At 42.1% G+C, this 20111-nt stretch overlaps 1 protein-coding gene and 1 long non-coding RNA gene across 2 annotated transcripts; one reads left to right on the top strand and one right to left on the bottom strand.

The window, feature by feature from the left end:
• Positions 1 to 918: 918 nt before the first annotated feature.
• On the bottom strand, positions 919 to 13471 carry lonrf1l (LON peptidase N-terminal domain and ring finger 1, like). The gene is made up of 12 exons (XM_046047347.1): positions 12760 to 13471; positions 10561 to 10679; positions 9575 to 9697; positions 6038 to 6235; positions 5700 to 5913; positions 5295 to 5400; positions 5050 to 5164; positions 4802 to 4923; positions 4529 to 4687; positions 4162 to 4324; positions 3769 to 3921; positions 919 to 1805 (listed from the first exon to the last, which is right to left on the bottom strand). Exons 1-12 carry the CDS (start codon positions 13358 to 13360, stop codon positions 1647 to 1649), a joined length of 2232 nt encoding a protein of 743 aa, XP_045903303.1. The 5' UTR covers positions 13361 to 13471; the 3' UTR covers positions 919 to 1646.
• LOC123969721 lies at positions 6044 to 7368 on the top strand. The gene is made up of 2 exons (XR_006824772.1): positions 6044 to 6957; positions 7063 to 7368. It is a non-coding gene; the product is annotated as an uncharacterized LOC123969721 (long non-coding RNA).
• Positions 13472 to 20111: the final 6640 nt, after the last annotated feature.

The following is a 20111-nucleotide window of genomic DNA, read 5'->3' as shown; positions in this document are numbered from 1 at the left end:
ACACCATGGCTGAAGTTCAAAAAAGAAGTGGATTTATTATTCAAATTGATAACTTACAACATCTGAGCAAAAAGCAAGATCTGTCCAAAAAGCCTATTTACAGATGATTTACATATAAATGATTTATTTTTTAAGATTTTGTAATACACTTGAACAAATTGTGCCTCAAACTAACTGAGAAAAAAAAAACAAACTATTAAAACATACTTCACACAATGGCGAAGGGGAATGGTAACCAAGCCAAAGCATCATGTTGCTCAAATCACAATAGGAATGTTGTAAGGCAAATGCAGTCCCGACTGAAGCACTGCAGGTACCGTCCTCTCTCCTCCAGGCAGACAGAGAGCGGCTTTGAATGAAGAATAATGCTAACCCATTGGCTGCATACATGCTGTTTTTGTCTTGTTTTGATTTGTCATAATATTGCAAGACCCCTGTTGAGTTTATACAAACACGTGGTCAGAATGTAGAAATATATTTTAAACTTGTAAATAATTTCAGTTTAAGTTAATTCAATGGGTAGCTGAGTCTTTTGGTTTCGAGGAGACAAGTAACACAAGAATAGAACCACTGAATCTTAAAACACTTCTTTGCAAAGATCCTCACACTCCAGCAGGATGTCCAATGGACAAACACAGATTTTGGAAGATAGTGAATACGACTTAAGGTTTACTGTGAGTGGAAGAAAAGCATACAATCATCATGTGATTTCAGGGTCACGAGTGTTTCTCAGACCTGATGTTAAGAGGGACAAAATGGCCACTCTCTGCATGACAACTTGGAGAAACTAAAAGTGGGAAATGATGGGAAGAAATCGCAATCTTTCAACATGAAGTTCTTTTGCCATGACTTAAAGGCAGTAATGGAAGTTGTGTATGGTAAAGCATGTGGGAAGTTAGTAGAAAGAAAAAATGTTGCTCGGGAGAGATCAATTAATACTTTAATCAGTGTGTGGTACACACACACACACACCAGTCTTTAGTTGCACTTGTTTTAGCACAAATTGCTCTTTTCAGTGGTTCCTCTAAACCACATCTTTGTATCACTTTTTGGACTTACAGCATTTAAAATTTTGTTCCATAGAATCACCTCACCCCCTCCTTCATATTAACATAACCCGTACAGCCAGCAGACAAAACAAAAAACAACAAACTTTACTGGTCTCACCAGAGCTGATCCAACACTAACTATAATGCTCTCTTCACCTCAGCTCCATAAATACTACCCTTACATAAGGTTCGCTTGAAGGTGATTGTTAGATATACTACTTTCTGTCATTGTTTAACAGCATTATCAAAACCAAGTGGAAGAGTAACTGCTGTTCTCATTTAAACAAAAATCACTCAGGGAAGTTCTTATGAAAATTAACTGCATACAGGAGCAGATGAAAATAGTTGCTGTCACATTTGTCTTAATTTTTAAAATAATATTTCACAGTCACAAACCAATAATGTGTGTCACTGGAAGAGTTCCCTGAGCTGGTTCAGCTTCCATAATCCACATTTCAAGGATGTTTTGCTTTCCTTTGTAAAACGAGGGGTCTTGTAGCTGTGAAAATAAAAGCTGAAGGATCGGATGGCAACAGAAACAAAAAGGGTTGGCGAGATGTTTATTCAAGGTTGCTTGAAGTCCAAAGGATGTTTGCCCTAATTGTTGGGGATGCTCTGCAGATATGTGAGGATGTGCTGGATCTTCACCAGGCGTTCTTTGAGGCTGGTCATGGAGAGGACAGAGAGCTGGTACAGTGGGTCGATAGGCAGAACAGCCAGGAGCCACCAGCAGCAAGCTGGGCCATTAGGAGTTGCCTAGAAGAAAGGCGGAATAGTCTGTTTCAACGTAGTGAGTAAAACAAAACAATACCTATGTAGATCCTGTGTAACTGCGTGTCTAAATATTTTGTGTGGCTACATTCTTGTTCATACAATTCATGTAACATACAGAAGCCTCACTGTTATCCTATCTGCCTATTCAGCTGTACTGAAATCCTTTAACCTGTTACGTTGCAACTAACCTGCTGACAAAAATAAAATATAATAGATTTAATATTTCTGCAGTTTCACAGGCCTGAAGCTGCTTCAGAGTTAAAGCCTTTCAGTATCTGTGTTATACTCAAGAATTTCCAGATACAGGATTAGTACTCATAGTTTAGTTTAGTACTGATAGTATTTTATATGTACTAGTATTACAGACATACTGCTAGAAAATAAACAACCTTCTATGGTAGTCTGCTTCAGAGTTACACAGCTCAAAAAAAATCCCTGTTTGAGATAGAGAGCTTGAGGCAGTTACAAAATGTGCTTAACACTTATAGGATTTGAAGTGAACGACTGTGCTACATTTTACACTGGCCATTAACCAAAGAATTACTGTATTGTTCCTTGGAACAAACATGTTCAGAAATGACATAACACCACCAGAAATCATGGTCCATGCTTTGCCGTTTTAGTGCGTGTGCACGTGGTAGAGTTGGGGATTCTCTTCATGACACTCTTCTGATGCAGCAGGTCTGGTGGGATTAGGTATGAAGCACCCATAAAGCTCTTTAGCCTATATTGTCAATGGACTCCGCCCCGTGGTTATCCTAAGAGCAGAGCTGTAATCCCTTTCAGCGCTGCAGGCTGCGAATCAGAGCTGATCACACACAACAACTGTGTCCCAGTATTAAGACCTCTGAGGAAGGTGAATCCATGGTAACGTGGGTTTCCCCAAAAGGCAAGTGTGTCATGAGATGATCCAATTTTAGACCAAGAATTTGCAGTGTCAAACTCTGCAGTATTTTTTAAGACAATAACATATCGACTGGTGTTGGTCTGCATATCTGGTTATTTAAAAAGCTGTGAGGACCACATGTACTGGAGGCAGGCAGTTAAACAAGTAACCTCTTGTTCTTAACAGACTATTTACCACCATATGATATGCTGGCCAAACACTGCTGAGTATCTTCACAAATGGCTCTGCTTGCCAAACTACATATTTAAGAATGACTAACACCACAAATCCTGTTTGTCATACTAGTACTTATTCTGCGCAGCCAACATCCTAAGACAAGTTTAAGTTATCATTTTCCAGTTAACTAATTCTAAATACCCTCAAACTCTTATATTTCTTCCAAATTATTCATCATATACAGTATTACTAATAAGGCCAATGCCTGCCATTCATTTCAACTTTCCAAAATATCAGCAAAGTGCAAATATGTGTGTCATAAGACATTAAATGCAAGAGAACCACTGCAGATATTAGGACAAAATCCTTGCCAGAGGCAAACACAAATTTAGACTGCGGGCCTCCCTTCAGACAAAGCTTGGGAAATGCCCCCACCCCAAGCTAAAATTGTTTAATACTGCTGTTTCACATAACTTCTGACTACACCAAATAGTTTTAAAAAAGGGCTGTTCTTTCTGAATCTGATGGGGGGAAAACAGTTCCCAAAAACTTCTGTATCTCTGACCTCTCACGCATGTAGGCTATTCTCTGATCTCCTTTTGATAAATGATGAGATTTTGATATAATAAGTATATAAGTAATGTAATGTTTTACTTCCATTCACTGAACCTCCCCTGAAACTGTTTGGAGCCCCCCTAGGGAGGCCCGCCTCTCACTTTGAAAACCCCTGAATTAAACTCAAAAATCAGTGCAAATATAGTGTGTGATTTAAGATTTTACTCAAGAATCCGTTTACAATGTAGTACTTACAGAAACTAATCTGGGCAGGAATAGTCAAATCTCTACAAATGGAAGTAGAGGGACACTGAGCTGGATGTTTACCTGGATATCAGCTTCCCGTTCCGGCATTGGTCCAAAATGCTGCAGGATCTGGTTGTGGAAGCGGATCTTGAGGTTCTGGAACCAGACGCGGGCTTGTTCATACACTGCATCATGCAGCTCTTGTAGTTTCTCTAGCTCATCTCTGTCCTCCACCTAACAGAAAATCAATCAAAACTATAATTTTTTGTATTGTTTCAACTTAAAATCCACTGAAAGGAATTGGCAATGAATGATGACTCAATGTCAAATGGATCTACTTGATGTGACGCCCCACCCAAAATCCACCCCTGTGGACTTTTGTATTTAGTACATAGATTTTGGGTGAAATATGATTCTAAAAGCACAACATACTGTGGATAATATCATTCAAATAATAATTAGTGTGCTTTTTACCCTTGTATCCTCCAAGTGCTCAATGTCAGCAGTACTGTAACCATCCTTCATTCCTCTGGACAGGACACGGAAGCGCTTTCCTCCTATGGTGTCCACTACTGATCGCCCGTCAGGTAGGAAATGGACACTTCTGATGGTCAGCATACAGCCATAATCTACAAACCTGTAGGGACAGATACAATGATTTATTTAGGCAACTCAATTTTGGCAGTTGAAGTCTTTTATAACTGTCGTGAACAGAAAATCCACAAAAGACTGTGAGCGACTACTGACTAATGTCCTAAAAGGAACCACTTTTTAGATATCCAGATAGGTCTAGTTTTAAGGACCCTAATATTCTAGTTCATACGTGTGCTTGCGCCCTTACCCTTTATGGGGATCGTTAATACACATCCCAAATTGCCGCGTGCCCGTGTCCATGCAGCGGCGAATCATGAGGCGGTAACGTGGCTCGAAGACATGCAGGGGGCAAGGCACGGTTGGGTAAGCCATGGTACACACAAAGATAGGCACATTCTTCGTCAGACTGCACAGAGAGAGAGGAGCACAGGGACATTTTAGAGCTTTGAGTCTCTTCTGCGTACAGAAACCCCTGACGATGAACACCGGAATTAACCAGGCCACTGACATAAATGCTTACTTAGAAAGCTCTTTGGTCTCCTCCAGGTGAGCTTTAGTCCTCTCGGCATACTCCTGGCTCAAATACCGTTTGATCAGCATGTCCAAGACAGTTGTCACCACGTACTTCCTACATGCTAGATACTGGAGAGAGCAGGTAAGTTGATGATTAAATCAGGAAGCAAGGAACACATATTTTGATTAGCACGTCACTAGCCAGTCAAGAAGATTAACATTCAGCTTCAATACATGCCAAGCCTGGCCTCTCACCTCTTTCAGGCTCTCTTTACAGAGGGGGCACTGGGGTGTATGATCCAAGCAGCGTTCCAGACAGTTTTTACAGAAGGTGTGGCCACATGGTGTAGTCACAGGCTCATAGAACAACCTGTATTGATCACAGATAATATTATTTTGAAGGTTCAATCATTTGCAAGTGTACAACAAGAGCTGGCTTTTAAACAAATAAATGCGTGGTATGTGTGCATACAGTAGGGCCCACCAGAGTGTGATCGTACCTCATGCAGAGAGAGCATTCTAAGTCATTGGGCTCGAGCAGGTCCACAGGAACACTTCTGGAGGGTTTAGCTTTGGCTGCCTGTTGTTTGGAGCCTTTCTCCACACCTTAAGTCAACCAGAGTAAAGAAAGCATTTCACAATTCATTTTCTAAACATCCCTGACATAAATATGTTACTAAGTAGGTCATTATATTTGTTGTTTAGACATCATTTGTTCTTATTAAGAATTTGGATTAGTATCAGAGTGGGGTATACACAGCACAATGTGGGCGAGTGCCTACCCAACCCATCTATATTAAAGTGTGCAATTAAACTGTACGCCCCATTACTACTATTATATGCCTTGAGTTTTTGGTGTGAAATCAGAAGCAGAAGAGATTTGAACAGCAGGATTGGCCACTGACCTTGTTTTTTATGCTTGCTATTTCCACTGTCCACAACACAGGGTTCTGTGTCTGACACTGACAATTTCCTCTTCAGCAGGCTCCCCTTGTCCTGGTCCCCCAGCTGAGGAGCAGAGCAAACTCTCTTCAGGCCTTCCTCGCCGCAACTAATGCCATGCATCCGTAGAGAATGAGCTCGGCTCAGACCAGGCCGCTCCAGGCTTTCCGAGCGTTTCTGATTAATGACAGTAGACAGCAGGGTAAGTAGATGATGGTGGTTCTTTATAAACACATGGCGACAAAAGCACTGAATAATTAATTTATAAGTTACATTATATCATTATTCAGTTTGCTAGTACCTCCTGGTAGTCCAGATGGTGGTGTGCTGAGGCAGCGCGGACCTGGTGCTGGCTCTGTCTTTGGACTGGGCTCTGTGGCTGACCTTGGGCATCGGCCACGAGGGTTTTACTGCGCAAGAGAGGCGACGTGTTCTGTGTTGTTTCCCGCAGGCCAACCTTGATGTTCTCATCAGCCGGGGAGAGCAGGGCACACAGGATCTGTAAAGAACACTCAGTTTGTCATCAAATGTCACCAAAGACATTAACACGATTATGACTAAGAACCCCAATCTGTGCAGGAGTAAGAAGAATATGAAGGTAGTCAATTGATGCAAACGTGGATGCTGGAGTCATATTTTACTTAAATAATCACGAAGAGTCTTGTCTTGTTGATGGTGTCCCATAAAATTCAATCTAACCACCATATGTTGGCATCACTCCAAGTATTGCTCTCGCTGATTTATGCAGATGAGCTGTTTTGTCACTTTTTCCTCTGAAAGCACATCTTGTAGGATTTGCCAGCCAAGGCTACTGTTTTTAGCAAGTGATATCTGTACATAGAGTTTTAAGTATTCACAAAAAGTCTGAAAGTTGTTGTTTGAAAGTGTTTGGGGTGCATAAAATCTAAAATTGCATTCTTTTGAATTTGCCAGGTTTTGTCAACAAAAAGAACTGTTGTGGTGGCAGCCCGGCTGACTGTGAGTATCCTGGTTATTTCTCCTTTTTTTTGTCTGTGATTCTGTTTTCCCTGGTTTCTTCCCTGTACTCTGCCTATCTCCCTGTGCCTCCTCCTTCCTGAGCCCAGCCAACGACCCGCACCTGCACCTCGTCAGCCACCTCCTCTGCCTGCCACACCTGCCAGCAATCAGCCTCATCTCCCACAGTACTTCTACCCCGGTTCTCCACTCCATTGCTGCTTCATCGTCGTTGCTCCTACCCTGGTGCCACTTGATCCCTCAAGCTTTCACGTAACCTGCGTGATCTGTCTCACTGTTCTCGGTTTTTCCGGAGTCACTAACCCTGTTTGTCTGTCTGTCTCTCCCCAGGTTCACTCACCCTCGTCCTCTGTCAAGTCGGCTGGGCTCGCTCACCTGCCCTCTCCCCTCGGACTTCCCCCACAGCGTCCTCCCGGTTCTCCCTTGTGCCTCCCTAGTCAGCCTGCCACCACACTCCTCCACCAACCCCCTGACCAGTTCTCCTGTGCCTCCTCTCTTCCTCGGCCCCCAGTGTCTCTCGGCTCACTGGTCTCAGTCTCCTCGGTTCCCCGTACCTGCGTTTCCCCGGTGTCCACCTCTCCCTCAACTCCAGTCCCTCAACCCCTTCTTTCCCCAAATAAAACCTGTTAACCTTGAGTGTTGCATTTGGGTCCACTCTGTCCACTTCACAACAAGAACTGCTTTAAAATAGAGTGAGGAAAAATATCATTTTTGTCCTCTTAGCACAAAGTGGTTACTGCCAAAAGATGAAACCACAAAATAATGTAAATCTAATTCCGTAACCAAGAACAGAGTTGGTCGTGGTGATGTACATGGTTGTGAGGTGAAAAGAGAAAGTAAACTTTGTTCAAGGAGTTTCAAGTGCCATGTTCAGATTAGATATCAACATGACCTCAGTTTGTATGACTCAGTAGCAATGACCATCAACCCCTTCTTCTGTGTTAAGCTCAACCTTGAGTGTCTGAATTACAGATAATTAAACGTATGCATAGCTAGTGCTGTAGTGCATCACTCTTCACATATCTTTCCTTTTAATCTATATTTGCATTATTGTCCAGAAATCCTGTGTAAGAGTAAAAAAGTTACATTTGGTGCCCAGAGTTTAAAGCTACTTTTTCAACTAATGTGTAACCATGTGCTCAGCACCGTTTGGATGCCTTATCTCTCATGGAGGGTGACACGGATGGAGGTTGTCATTTTCAATATCATTCATTTGCTGTTTTTTCATTATATGGGTGTTAGGAAGGCCATTGAGAGTGTGATTACAAGTTACATAAACTTGATTTGACATTCTATTGACGCACGCTCTCTGGCTCCCACACTGTGTCTAGCCTGAGATGTGTCTACTTCATTATCAGAAAGATAAGGAATTCAGACACAATGTCAAAACAACCAACAACCCTTAACAACAGGGGCAATCAATTGTACATGCTTTATACCAAGTGAAAACTGGAGATGACTAATGTTATTATATATGCTTCCTTATACAATGATGAATCAGAGGTGATTACACAAAACTTGAGGAGCATTAGCAACTGAATGCAACATAGTTTCATCTCAGAATGGCAACAAACTGTCATGTTATTCTGACAATGCGAGTAGTACTGCATACAATGCTGTGCTCTGTGTAGTATTAAGTGGTACTAATGTCACTGCACACAGAGTCACAAGGCCTGACTGACTAACAACTTTCCTTCAGAACATGTTTGTTCCATTTACTTAGCATTTCTCATTATGTAACCACAATGGTTGTTTATGTTACATTTGTTTTCATTACAGATTAATATAGCAATATTTTTTTTCAATTTGTAAATGTCAAGATCAATTTTGTCTATTAACTGTTAAAAGTGACAAATACTCAGATCTTTATGAGAACCCGAAGCCATGTGTTTTGTAGACACATTTGCATCCATTGTCTCTGAAACAACATATTTTATTTTCAATTTATATAGGATTTATATCAGTCAGAATAATATTACCATTGAAAATAATCTCTGTCAGCACATTTCAGACACGTTTTCTATACATAGAGGACAATGCATGATGGAAAATGGAAATCCTATTAAAAGCACAGCAATGCAAAGAAAACTGTCATCAGGATGCCTATAAAACACAGTCTTTGTTTCCAGTTAAACTGTGTAGTTAGTTATAAACTTTAAGGGGGATTTTCATACCATGAAAAGAGACAGGCTCCATTATCTCAATGTAGTACACCGTAAAACTTCAATTAAAAGCCTAGTCACAATTAGACGTCTGTCCCTTTTACTGGCCTGGTGTGGCCACACGTTTGGACTAATAAATGCAGGTCTCAATTAGACCCCTGGTCCGGTTTTTATGGAAGTTCTCTGGATGTACAAAACTTCTTAAAGCCCACCAGGTCGTTCGCTTGAGCAAGTTCTAAGCTGCTTAGAAAGCACATACAAGTATAGGCAGGGTGAATCAGTGATTGCAGCCAATAAAAGCCCGGGATATAAATTGAAGTTTTATGGTAATAGCAGAAGCTATAAAAAAAACCACAACAAATGGCTTAGTGCATTAAAGATCATGATGGAAGAGCTTTAAGTTCACAGGTATCCAATCAAAGAGGTGAGAAACTGCCTAGATTCTTTGAAGCAGTGGTACGAGTTTTACTTAGATCTTTGGCTTACAGTGTATTAAGGCTAGCTCCTCCAGCCTACTTACATAATAAACACTGTGTGACCTAAACTCCAGTGACTGCCAGACGTTAGGATGACAACAAGACGAGTAATGTGGGACTTTACGATGATTCTAATATTTTGTCTTCTTGAATATTTTCACTTTTTCACACAAACCACAACTCCTTTCTCTTAAAATCTCTCACCTTTTCCACTTGTCTTTTAGCACAGGGAAAGTCTTCATCCACAGACAGGCAGTGGAGGAAGACTTGGAGAGACTCGTCCACTTGGCCCATCTCATGCAGCACCATAGCTTTCCTAAACACAGCCTGAAAGTGCAGAAAGTGCATCTTAAGGAAACACTGGATTTGAAATCATGCTGAACTGTTTCAAAACAGCCAGACAGAACACACAATTGAGAGATGCAGCTTTTTCTAAAGGCCATATTTCTGTGCTATTCAATATAAAAAAAAATCACCAATTATGCAAGTACTTTTGAATGATGTACTTTGCTACACAAACAAAGTATATCCTAGGCTTCAACTCAGACATTTGGTCTCTTGTTACTGATGTAATAGTCATTAATGGCTTTGACCTTAATTACTGCATGCAGTGATGAAGGCCTTTTATACAACCTTAAAAATGAACAAGAGGTCATTAAAAATGTGCCTTGTAAATAAACAAACCTAAAGAAATAATTCATACTGTGATTCAGTAAATTCAGCTGCCAAAATATGCATAAACAATGTACTTTTAAAATTATTTTATAACAAAGCGAATGAATGAATAAACATGATTATTTATAGGTGTCTGCTAACTGGCCTACAATTAACATGTAACTATAATCCAATGACGTGACAAATGAGGCTCTCCCTGCCTGCGGCATTCAGGGTGGCAGTCTTAAAATACACCTGTTCTTAGTAATGGCCGGTTGACCAATATATCAGATTGACCACATGCCAGACTCTAGTTACTAAAAGCCAGACTCCAGTAAGTAAAGGCAGGTGTCTTCAGCATTGCTACAGCATGCCTACAGAACCGGGAAATGCAAACATCCTTAGAGTACCAACAAAATACCTTGTATTAAATTTGGTGTAATCATATCTGTCAGTGATTATCCTTTCATCATAAAGTCAGTTACACTTCTGAAACATGGGATAACAAATTACTGCAGTATCATTGAGTGACCTACTTCAGCGGAACAGCTGGACCCGGGACAAAATTCTGTGTCCTCCAAAGCCAGACGATACTGTTTGAGAGCCATGTATGCCTCTGCTCGAGACAGTCGTACCGCCACTGTTGTTTCTGGATCTGCAGGAGACACGAGCAAATGGTATTTCTTTTATTTCTTTATTTATTTTTATTTTGGAAAGCACAGCGTTTTAGTTTAGACAGATATAATTCAATTGCGGGTAAGTTCAGTTCCTGAAGATCATACACACGAAAATCACAAATTATATATTGCAAACAATATACGGTATGCAAACAATGCAAAGGAAAGCACAGTAGAAAAGTTGCATAAGCCTGAAAGAGCAGCAAGGTATTTTTTTTAAATTTCTGTTTCCATTGGTCGTCCATTGCATTAAAGGGGACAAATACTGGAGTGTACTAAAAAAACAATAACAAACAATATCAAGAAGCCTAATATAACCCCAAACACTTTCAGGAATGGCTAAACTATTCAGGATAATATTTAAGAACAAACCTAAACATGGCTATTGTATTTCTGTGGATGTGGAGTGCGTTAAGTGTCAATCTTTTGAAGCAGTCCAGTACTAATTCATTTTATTAGTGGGTTTCTTGGCATTCAATGAGACGTTCAGTAAGTTTTGTATTTCTTACTGACTGAGTTGTGATTTTTCAGCACATGGCACGCAATCAATCCAAGTAATTTATTACCTCTCACTGAGGGGTGGGATTTCATACATTTTTCTTATGTATGGCAGATTATATTCCATATATATAACCATAGGTGTTCGGATCACTCAGGTTCTTGCATTAGTTTAGGTTTTTCACTAAATACCCTTCAGGCAATGTTTCAGTAACATGACGTCAACAAGGATACACCAATCCAAGCAAAGGTAAATCAAGGGCAACTGGACTTGGTTGAAGATACTGGAAGACGTCTCCCCTCGAGTCTTGCCCTTGATTTAACCTTTGTTGGATTATTATGACCTGGGATACACCAAGGTTACATGTGTGTTGTATAATTTAACGCAAGTGCCATGGATGTTTCCATAAGCCCCCATAAACCAGGTGATGAAGGTCTAGAATAATTTTGCAGCCAAACTGTCAGACCACCAGATCATTTGTCCGGGTTTGGAACATGAGATCAATCACCACATTTTGACAACAATAAATTAAAAAACTGAATGAAAGGAAGTCACCGTCGTTCTTTCCTGCATGGTCAGAGGTAATTTGTGATTCAGATGTTCTGAAGTAATGAAAAAAAAAGACTATTTCTCTTGCAAGGCAGTGCCATGCCCACAATGCATCATGCCATTTTAGTGTGTTTATTTAGTTTTTTAGTTCTAGGAGATCCCACTGGAAGACAGTCCATGATAACCATACCTTGCCCCATTATAATCTAGGTACTGCTTTGTGTACATGCAAGGCAGTTTCCAATTTAAAGGTAATCTCCAGAAGAACAGCTGGGCCTTTAGTGTTGCTGAAGTGCACATTGGACCATTGCTGTTACTGTTGAAAGTACCATCTCATTCACTTCACCAGCAACCACAAACCCCCATCATCACTGGCTTGTTAACTATAAATCATATGCCACCGAGGTGGCGTTAACTTAGGTTAGTTTATCTCATTGCGTAACGTTAGGTTGTGTTACAAAAGCAAACTCGCTCCCTGGTTGAGTTTTAATCTGGACCACCAGCCAGCCCTGGCCTCCTAATCGACCCGCACGCGGTGCATTCATCCCCTTTTTTAAACATTTATAAAACCGTATCTTGTAACAGCTATACAGTTAGAAAACACAAACGCCCTCCTTCATAAGTTACACAACCTGCCCAAATGTGTGTATGACCCTGCCTTATGCAACTGGCACCGAGCGCGCATGCCCAGGTTTGTGAAGTTTCGTAAGGCCAATGATCCAGTACACAAAAACCAATGGGAGGAGACTGGCATCAGCACATGGGAGTAATGGTAAAGGTTGGTTTTCAAAATGTTGGTCAGTAGAACTCACTCTACTAATCCGCCTGACAACAAACAATGACTATAGTATCATGTTTAAATATGTAATTGTACACACGGTTAATTTAGTAACGTCTCAATAACACATCATACCGCCCCCACTGAGCGTGCGCAGACAAAACCAGGAAACACCTCCCTCTTTATGAATCATGGTGGTGTAAGGTTATGCGTTACATTTAACAACACTTACCACACTGAATTACATCTGTGGCTAACGACACCGCTTCTTGGTAGCGTTTTTTCCTACACAGCTCGTCCACTTCGCATAGTGTTTTCGACGTTCTCAGCTCGTCGGGGAACCATTTATCTAAAAGTCCGCACAGAATTACATTCACTTTCTCCTCGCCCGTGACCGTTTCATTGCACAGCTTACATTTGGAGAGCAGCCTCCGTTGTAAACACCTCTTACAGTACGAATGTCCACAGGCTATGGTCACAGGTTCGCCTATAAAACTATGACAGTTGGGACAGTCAAACATATCGTCCTCTGAGCTGTCCCCTGCGTCCCGACTGTGGTCCGAAAGTGTGTCTGGCCCAGCTGCTTTTCTCCTAAAGTTGCGGACAACACAGTCCACGAAAGTGCTTAACTGTTCAGGTCTCACCGGCCCATACCGCATAGCCACTGAAAACCAGTCAATGGCTTCTTTGAGACAGTTTTCCGATGCTAGAGCGTTGGCTTTCTGTAGTATAAGTTGATGGTGGTCCTCATCTTCCGAGACGTCCGAGTCGGTACAGATAAAGAAGGCGCTTCTCTCTTCTGCCGCTTCTTCCACTTGCGATTGAAGCGACATTGCAGCGGCAAAAAAATCGGGGACAAATATTAAGTCGATTTTCTTCTGTTAACGTCCCCATACATTGCTATAGCTGTCGCGGCCCTAACAGTAATAGTGAACCGACTTTTTCATAACACTCGTTTGTTACGTAAAAAAGACTGTCACGTGATCAGCAAGCAACAGCCGTGATTGGTCAGATCGTCTCTGTTACAAAACCTGCGTTCAAAAGTTTTATAACTGCGGAAGAGGCGTAGTGAAGTTGACTGATTTACAGCGGTCTGTGTTTAATACCTCCATATCGGGCTACAATTATGCTGTAAAACAATGTAATAAAAACATAATATAACAATGTCAGAATCAGCTTTATTGCCAGGTATGTGTACACATACGAGGAATTTCACTCAGGATTGTACATTGCTCACGATGTGCTTAATTATACAATAACACAAAATCACAATAATAAAAATAAAATAAAATCAGACAGACTTCAGTGTAGCCAACACAAATATACACTATGAACAAAAACAATATAGACATATTGACAAATAGTGCAGTGAGCAGAGTGCAAAGGATGCAGGAGCATGTCAGAGGTGGATGTGATATAGCTACAGGTACATATACATGCATACATGTACACATGTTCACAGTGCAATGAAGCATAGTGCAAAGGATGCTGGAATAAATAAGTATAAGTATTTTGTGCAGGAGTAATGACTTGAGGTAGGTGTATTTGTATACAGTATCTACAATATGACAATATAACAGTATGAACAGCACTGAAACAGAGAATGGTGAATAAATAATAAGTCAGTAAACAGGTGGCTGATTAGAGAGTTACTGGGTTATTTCACAAGAATTGTTCCTGACACCGTGAGTCGGAAATCAGCTGTTCATCAGAGTGATGGCTTGTGGGAAGAAACTGTTCCTAAGTCTGTTGGTTTTGGCGTACAGTGCTCTGTACACACTAAAAACTCCTGGGTCAAAAAAAATAACCCTACTTCTGGGTCAAAAGAACAACCTAAATATCTGGGTTTTAATAGCACAGAAATCAGTTGGTCCCTTTTTAACCCAGGAGTTGGGTCACAAATAACCTAACTTGGGTTACTATGCCAATATGCCTTATTTCAGAAAATCAAACTCTGTTTTACATTGTATCTGTCACAGTGTGGTGCAGGCAGAAGAAGAAGAGGAGGAGTCGTCGTCGTCGTCGTCGTCCAAAGTTCCAATTCAAACGTTTTACTAATAAAGTAGGCTAACTCCAAAAGGTACAGACAGGCAGGATGTACACACACTAAACAAGACTACAAAGTAGAACGGCCAAAGACTTACTGAACTGAAGGAACTAAATACTAACACAGATGAACATTGATTAACAGAACACAGGTGGAACAGATGATGATGATGGTAATTAACTAAACACAGGTGATGCAGATGAACTAAATGACAGAAACCATGGAAACAGATGAGTGGCTGGAAAACAGAACAAAGGAAGACGTGACTAGGGGTGACTGTGACTATATTACACACTTCAAGCACTTTTACATTTTTTTGCATTAAATTAAATTAAATTCTATATAAACAATTGAAAAATAAACAACTCTCAAACATTCTGTTTGCCATGTGGTGATGGCGAAATGGATAAGACATAGGCCTGTGGTGTGAGAGACCCAGGTTCAATTCCCCACTGTGACACATCTCCAGATGTGTGCGACCTCTGACATGTATAGCATATAAGTCGCTTTGGATAAAAGTGTCAGCTAAATCTATAAATGTAATTCTCTCTCACACATTTGACAACATTCAATAAATGGATTGAACTTAAGGCTTAAAGTCTTCAAACACTGGTTGTGTCATGTGTGACTTTACATGGACTTTAAACTAGTTAGATGTACATGGCAACCACAGAATTACCACGGCTAACGCTAGTCTCAACGTAGCAACTAAGCCATACTAATTTTTTCAGCAAATGGTGCTAAACTAGCAACGAGGATATGGACACAGAAAAGTTACATCAACACTGAAAATACTCGCTTACCTTGAATACACGATGAAGTTGCACCGAAGAAGCAGAGGCCAAAACGGATCGAGCGCGAGGTGACAGTTATTTCAAACAACTGTTGTAAGAAAAACACCCAGAACAACTGCGGGGTGGTTGCTATACATTCATGCCAATAAAGTTAATTAGAATTTGAATTTGAGAGAGAGAAAGCTAACCATATAACCCAGAACATGGGTTACTCTTTGAAAAATAACCCAGAAACCCGAAACAACCCTGGAATTGGGTCATAATATTAGCCCTATAACCCAGAAAATGGTTACTCTCTGAAAAATAATCTGTAATTTTAACCCAACACAACTAACCCAGAAAATGGGTTGAAGAAATAACCCAGGAGTTTTTAGTGTGTAGCGCCTACCAGAGGGGAGAAGCAGATTGTGTCCGGGGTGAGATGGATCTGCAGTGATGTTTCCTGCCCATTTCCTGACTCTGGAAAGTCCTGAATGGAAGCAGGTTGGATGATCTTTTCTACAGTCCTGACTGTCCATTGTAGTCTGTCCCTGTCCTTTTTGGTGGCAGACAGACTGGAGGATAGCTGTGTAAAAGTGGATAAGCAGGAACTTAGGCAGGTTGAGCTTCCTGAGCTGGCGCAGGAAGTACATTCCCCTTCTGGGCCTTCTTAATGATGGTGTCCGTGTTGGGCTCCCACTTCAGGTCCTGGGAAATAGTGGATCCCAGAAACCTGAAGGATTCCACAGCAGACACAGGGCTGTTGAGTATGGTGATGGGGGACAGAGTAGGGGGGCTCCTCCTGAAGTCCACGGTCATCTCCACAGTTTTGAGCGTGTTAAGCTCCAGGTTGTTCTGACCGCACCAGAGAGCCAGCTGATCAACCTCCCATCTGTAGGCCGACTCATCACCGTCCCGGATGAGGCCTTTGACCGTTGTGTCGTCAGCAAACTTCAAGAGTTTGACAGATGGGTCTCCTGAGGTGCAGTCGTTGGTGTAGAGGGAGAAAAGCAGTGGGGAGAGCACACACCCCTGGGGGGCGCCAGTGCTAATAATCCGGGTGCTGGATGTGATGTTCCCCAGCCTCACCTGCTGACTCCTGTCAGTCAGGAAGTCTGTGATCCACTGACAGGTGGAGGCTGGCACAGTGAGCTGGGTGAGTTTGGTGCTGAGGAGGTCCGGGATGATGGTGTTGAACGCTGAGCTGAAGTCCACGAACAGGATCCTTGCATATGTCCCTGGAGAGTCGAGGTGTTGCAGGATGTAATGCAGACCCAAGTTGACAGCATCATCCACTTACCTGTTAGCCCTGTAGGCAAACTGCAGGGGGTCCAGCAAGGGACCTGTAATGTCCTTCAGGTGGGCCAACGCCAGTCTTTTAAAAGGACTTCATGACTACAGATGTCAGAGCGACAGGCCTGTAGTCATTTACTCCAGAGATGGAGGGTTTTGGGGGGACCGGGATGACTGTGGAGCGTTTGAAGCAGGAGGGAACTTCACACAGGTCCAGTGATCTTTTGCAATTTGGTCCTAAATCCTGCACTGCACTTAAAGAAATAAAGATACAGATCACTGAAAGCCATTTTCAACTTTTACTTTTGGATAATCACATTTTCATGTGCGTGCCACATGGGTTAGTGATTATTTCTTTTCAGGATTTATCTAGGCAACTCAGTTAGGCCCCATTAAAACAAAACATCAGCACCCTAGAGACCCATTGTGTCCATATGAATAAAATCCAGAGCATGCCATGATATGCAATCAAGATGACTCAGTAAATCTGCTTCCTGGAGAAGGTGATTGGCCTATATTGTGAATTACAATCACCAGAGAAACACACGCACACACATTATATATGTATATGTCTATGAAGATTCTCAGTCATCCAAGTCATAGTTATCCAACGAAGGTAAAAGTCAAGGTAAACTGGACTTGGTTGAAGATACTGGAAGACGTTTCATCCCTCATCCAAAGGACTTCTTCAGTTCTGACTGACTGGCAGGGAAACTAAGCTATTTAAACTCAATCATCATCAATACTGCTGGTTCATCAGTGTTCCTGGTTGCTGTAACGACAGTCGTTACAGTCGTTAGGACTACATTGGCCAAGACTGAACAACCATCGTTGGTATCTTCACCTGAGGCCAATAGGTTACGTTTGTTGAGTTTCCTGGGAAGTGATGAAAGGACAGCATTGTAAGTGGGGGATAAGTAGTGGCGTAGACCCCCTCCTCTGTTCAGCGACTGCTTCTTGACCTGGGTGTAGATGGCTTCCTTGACACCTCTTTCAAACCATCCATCTTTTCTGTCTAAAATGTGCACCTGGTGGTCCTCAAACTTGTGTCCTCTGTCCTTCAGATGTAAGTAGACAGCAGAGTCTTGACCTGAGGAGTTGGCCCTTCTGTGTTGAGCCATGCGTTTGTGTAGTGGTTGTTTAGTCTCCCCAATATACAGGTCTGTGCATTACTCACTGCATTGGACCGCATACACTAGATTGCTTTTCTTGTGTTTGGGTGTGCAGTCTTTGGGGTGTACCAGCATCTGCTTGTTCTTGGGTTTAAAAAACACAGGGATGTTGTGTTTGTTAAAAATCCTCCTTCAGCCTATATATTCATTACTTTTGTACTGTAGTGTACTCTAGACTTGTTTCGTTTGTTTCTTTGTCTCAGTGGAATCTTGCTGGATAGCTTGGGGGCTGGGCAATTAGGCGGAGAAGGTCTGGAGGTCAACCAGGCTGAAGGATGGAGCACCTCTGGATTACAGCCTGGATGCGGGATGCACCACAGGAACTGGCGACTGCTGCGTCACAGGAACAATGAGCCGATGCAGCTGCCGGGTCACCAACTGGGGACCAGCACCAGGTGTTGGCCGGGCCACCGACTGGAGACCTGACAGGGCTGGTGGCAGCTCTGTTGCACTGAGCAGCGAAGAGGTTGAGGTGCTGGGCAGCTCGTTCTCTGTGGCGCTGGGTGGCTGTGACTCTGTGGCACTGGGCAGCTGAGGCTAGCAGGCTATCTACTGGGCAAGCTTAGGGTCCAGCTTCTAGTAGAATGCGGATGATAAGATATTTATATATACAGCCTATAGCACCTTTTAAAACAAAGTTACAAAGTGCTTCACAGGATACAAATAAGAAACTATATACAGAAAGATAAATTTTAGCTCCTTTACAGGGAAGGCAAGTTGTTGGTTTTGGTGGGTTTTAAGCCATTAACAAATTCAGCTGATCTAACAGCCCTAACGGCAAAAGCCTTGGACGGATGATTTAAATAGCAAGTGGAATAAGGATGTAAGTGGCTACGCACATTGGCAGGCATTTATTCTTGTGTGTCCATGTGTCCGTTAATCTGCAATTACACCCCCAAACGCTAATCAGTAGTAGCGCTACAACGTCCACTAAACTTCCGGTTTAGCCCTCCGCTAACGTGAATTGGGGGAAAAATTGAATACGTGCGGCTGGTGTAGCCTTTTCAAATTTTATCGACCGAGTGGATCACATTCTGATAGTGTAACGAGTCATTTCGCTCAGGTTGTGACGGTCAAATATATTGATCCATCGTGTTACAGCCGCTGTTTTGGCCGCTAGTGAAAGTTACTTCAAAGCACGGGCACTTCCTGTCGGCTCAGAGGCATTGCGAGGTTACCCAGCCAACAAATCACAGAGCTTACGGTCCGCTTCAACAGCGTAGGGTAGGAGGCTACACAGAGGCTACGCCGTCGACTTGACGCAGAAATATAAATTTCACTTAAGGCAAGGATTATACTTTCTGCGTCCGCGAGTAGGCAAGGGTCAGAGGTGGTGGGGGCTAGTAAGAGATGTGATTGGGCCGGCCCAGTGTATAGAAAATCACCCAAAAGCACGTGTATCACCCATAGGTCATAGAAAATCACCCATAGGTCGTTGGCCTATTTTTAAAAAACAGTTTTTATAAATAAATAATTTATGTTACACTTATTATTACAGCAGTCAATCTTTTTGGGTAGGAGTCTATTAGCATGGCTATTTCTTGACGTGGCAATATTTGCCCACTCTTCTTTGCAAGCGCTCCAAATCTGTCAGATTGCCAGGACATCACCTGTGCACAGCCCTCTTCAGATCACCCCACAGATGTTCAATTGGTTTCAGGTCTGGGCTCTGGCTGGGCCATTCCAAAACATTAATCTTCTTCTGGTGAAGCCATGCTTTGTGGATTTGGATGTGTACTTTGGGAAGTTGTAGTGCTGAAGGGTGAACTTCCTCTTCACCTTCAGCTTTCTAACGGACGCCTGAAGGTTTTGTGCCAAAATTGCCTGGTATTTGGAACTGTTCATAATTCCCTCCAGCTTGACTAAGTCACCGGTTCCAGCTGAAGGAAAACAGCCCCAAAGCATGAAGCTGCCACCACCATGCTTCACTGTGGGTATGGTGTTCCTTGGGTGATGTGCAGTGGTGATTTTGTGCCAAACATACCTTTTGGAATTATGGCCAAAAAGTTCTACCTTGGTTTCATCAGACCATAACACATTTTCACACGTGCTTTTGGGGGACTTGATGATTGTTTTTGTAAACTTCAGCCAGGCTTGGATGTTTTTCTTTGAAAGAAAAGTCTTCTGTCTTGCCACCCTACCCCATAGCCCATTCATATGAAGAATACGGGAGATAGTTGTCACATGTACCACACAGCCAGTACTTGCCAGAAATTCCTGTAGTTCCTTTAATGTTTCTGTAGGCCTCTTGGAAGCCTCCCTGACCAGTTTTCTTTTCGTCTTTTCATCAATTTTGGAG

The sequence above is a fragment of the Micropterus dolomieu genome, linkage group LG04 (assembly GCF_021292245.1).
Source record: "Micropterus dolomieu isolate WLL.071019.BEF.003 ecotype Adirondacks linkage group LG04, ASM2129224v1, whole genome shotgun sequence".
NCBI lineage: Eukaryota > Metazoa > Chordata > Actinopteri > Centrarchiformes > Centrarchidae > Micropterus > Micropterus dolomieu.
The sequence above is the reverse complement of the archived record's forward strand: the minus strand, read 5'-3'. Positions and strand labels throughout refer to the sequence as shown.

Excerpts from the sequence above, each read along its gene's own strand:
- lonrf1l (XM_046047347.1), bottom strand. The coding sequence starts at position 13,360 with ATGTCGCTTCAATCGCAAGTGGAAGAAGCGGCAGAAGAGAGAAGCGCC. Across the intron at positions 4,924-5,049 it reads GTAAAGAGAGCCTGAAAGAG|TATCTAGCATGTAGGAAGTA; the intron begins GTGAGAGGCCAG and ends TGCTCTCTCCAG. Across the intron at positions 4,688-4,801 it reads GAGACCAAAGAGCTTTCTAA|TCTGACGAAGAATGTGCCTA; the intron begins GTAAGCATTTAT and ends CTCTCTGTGCAG.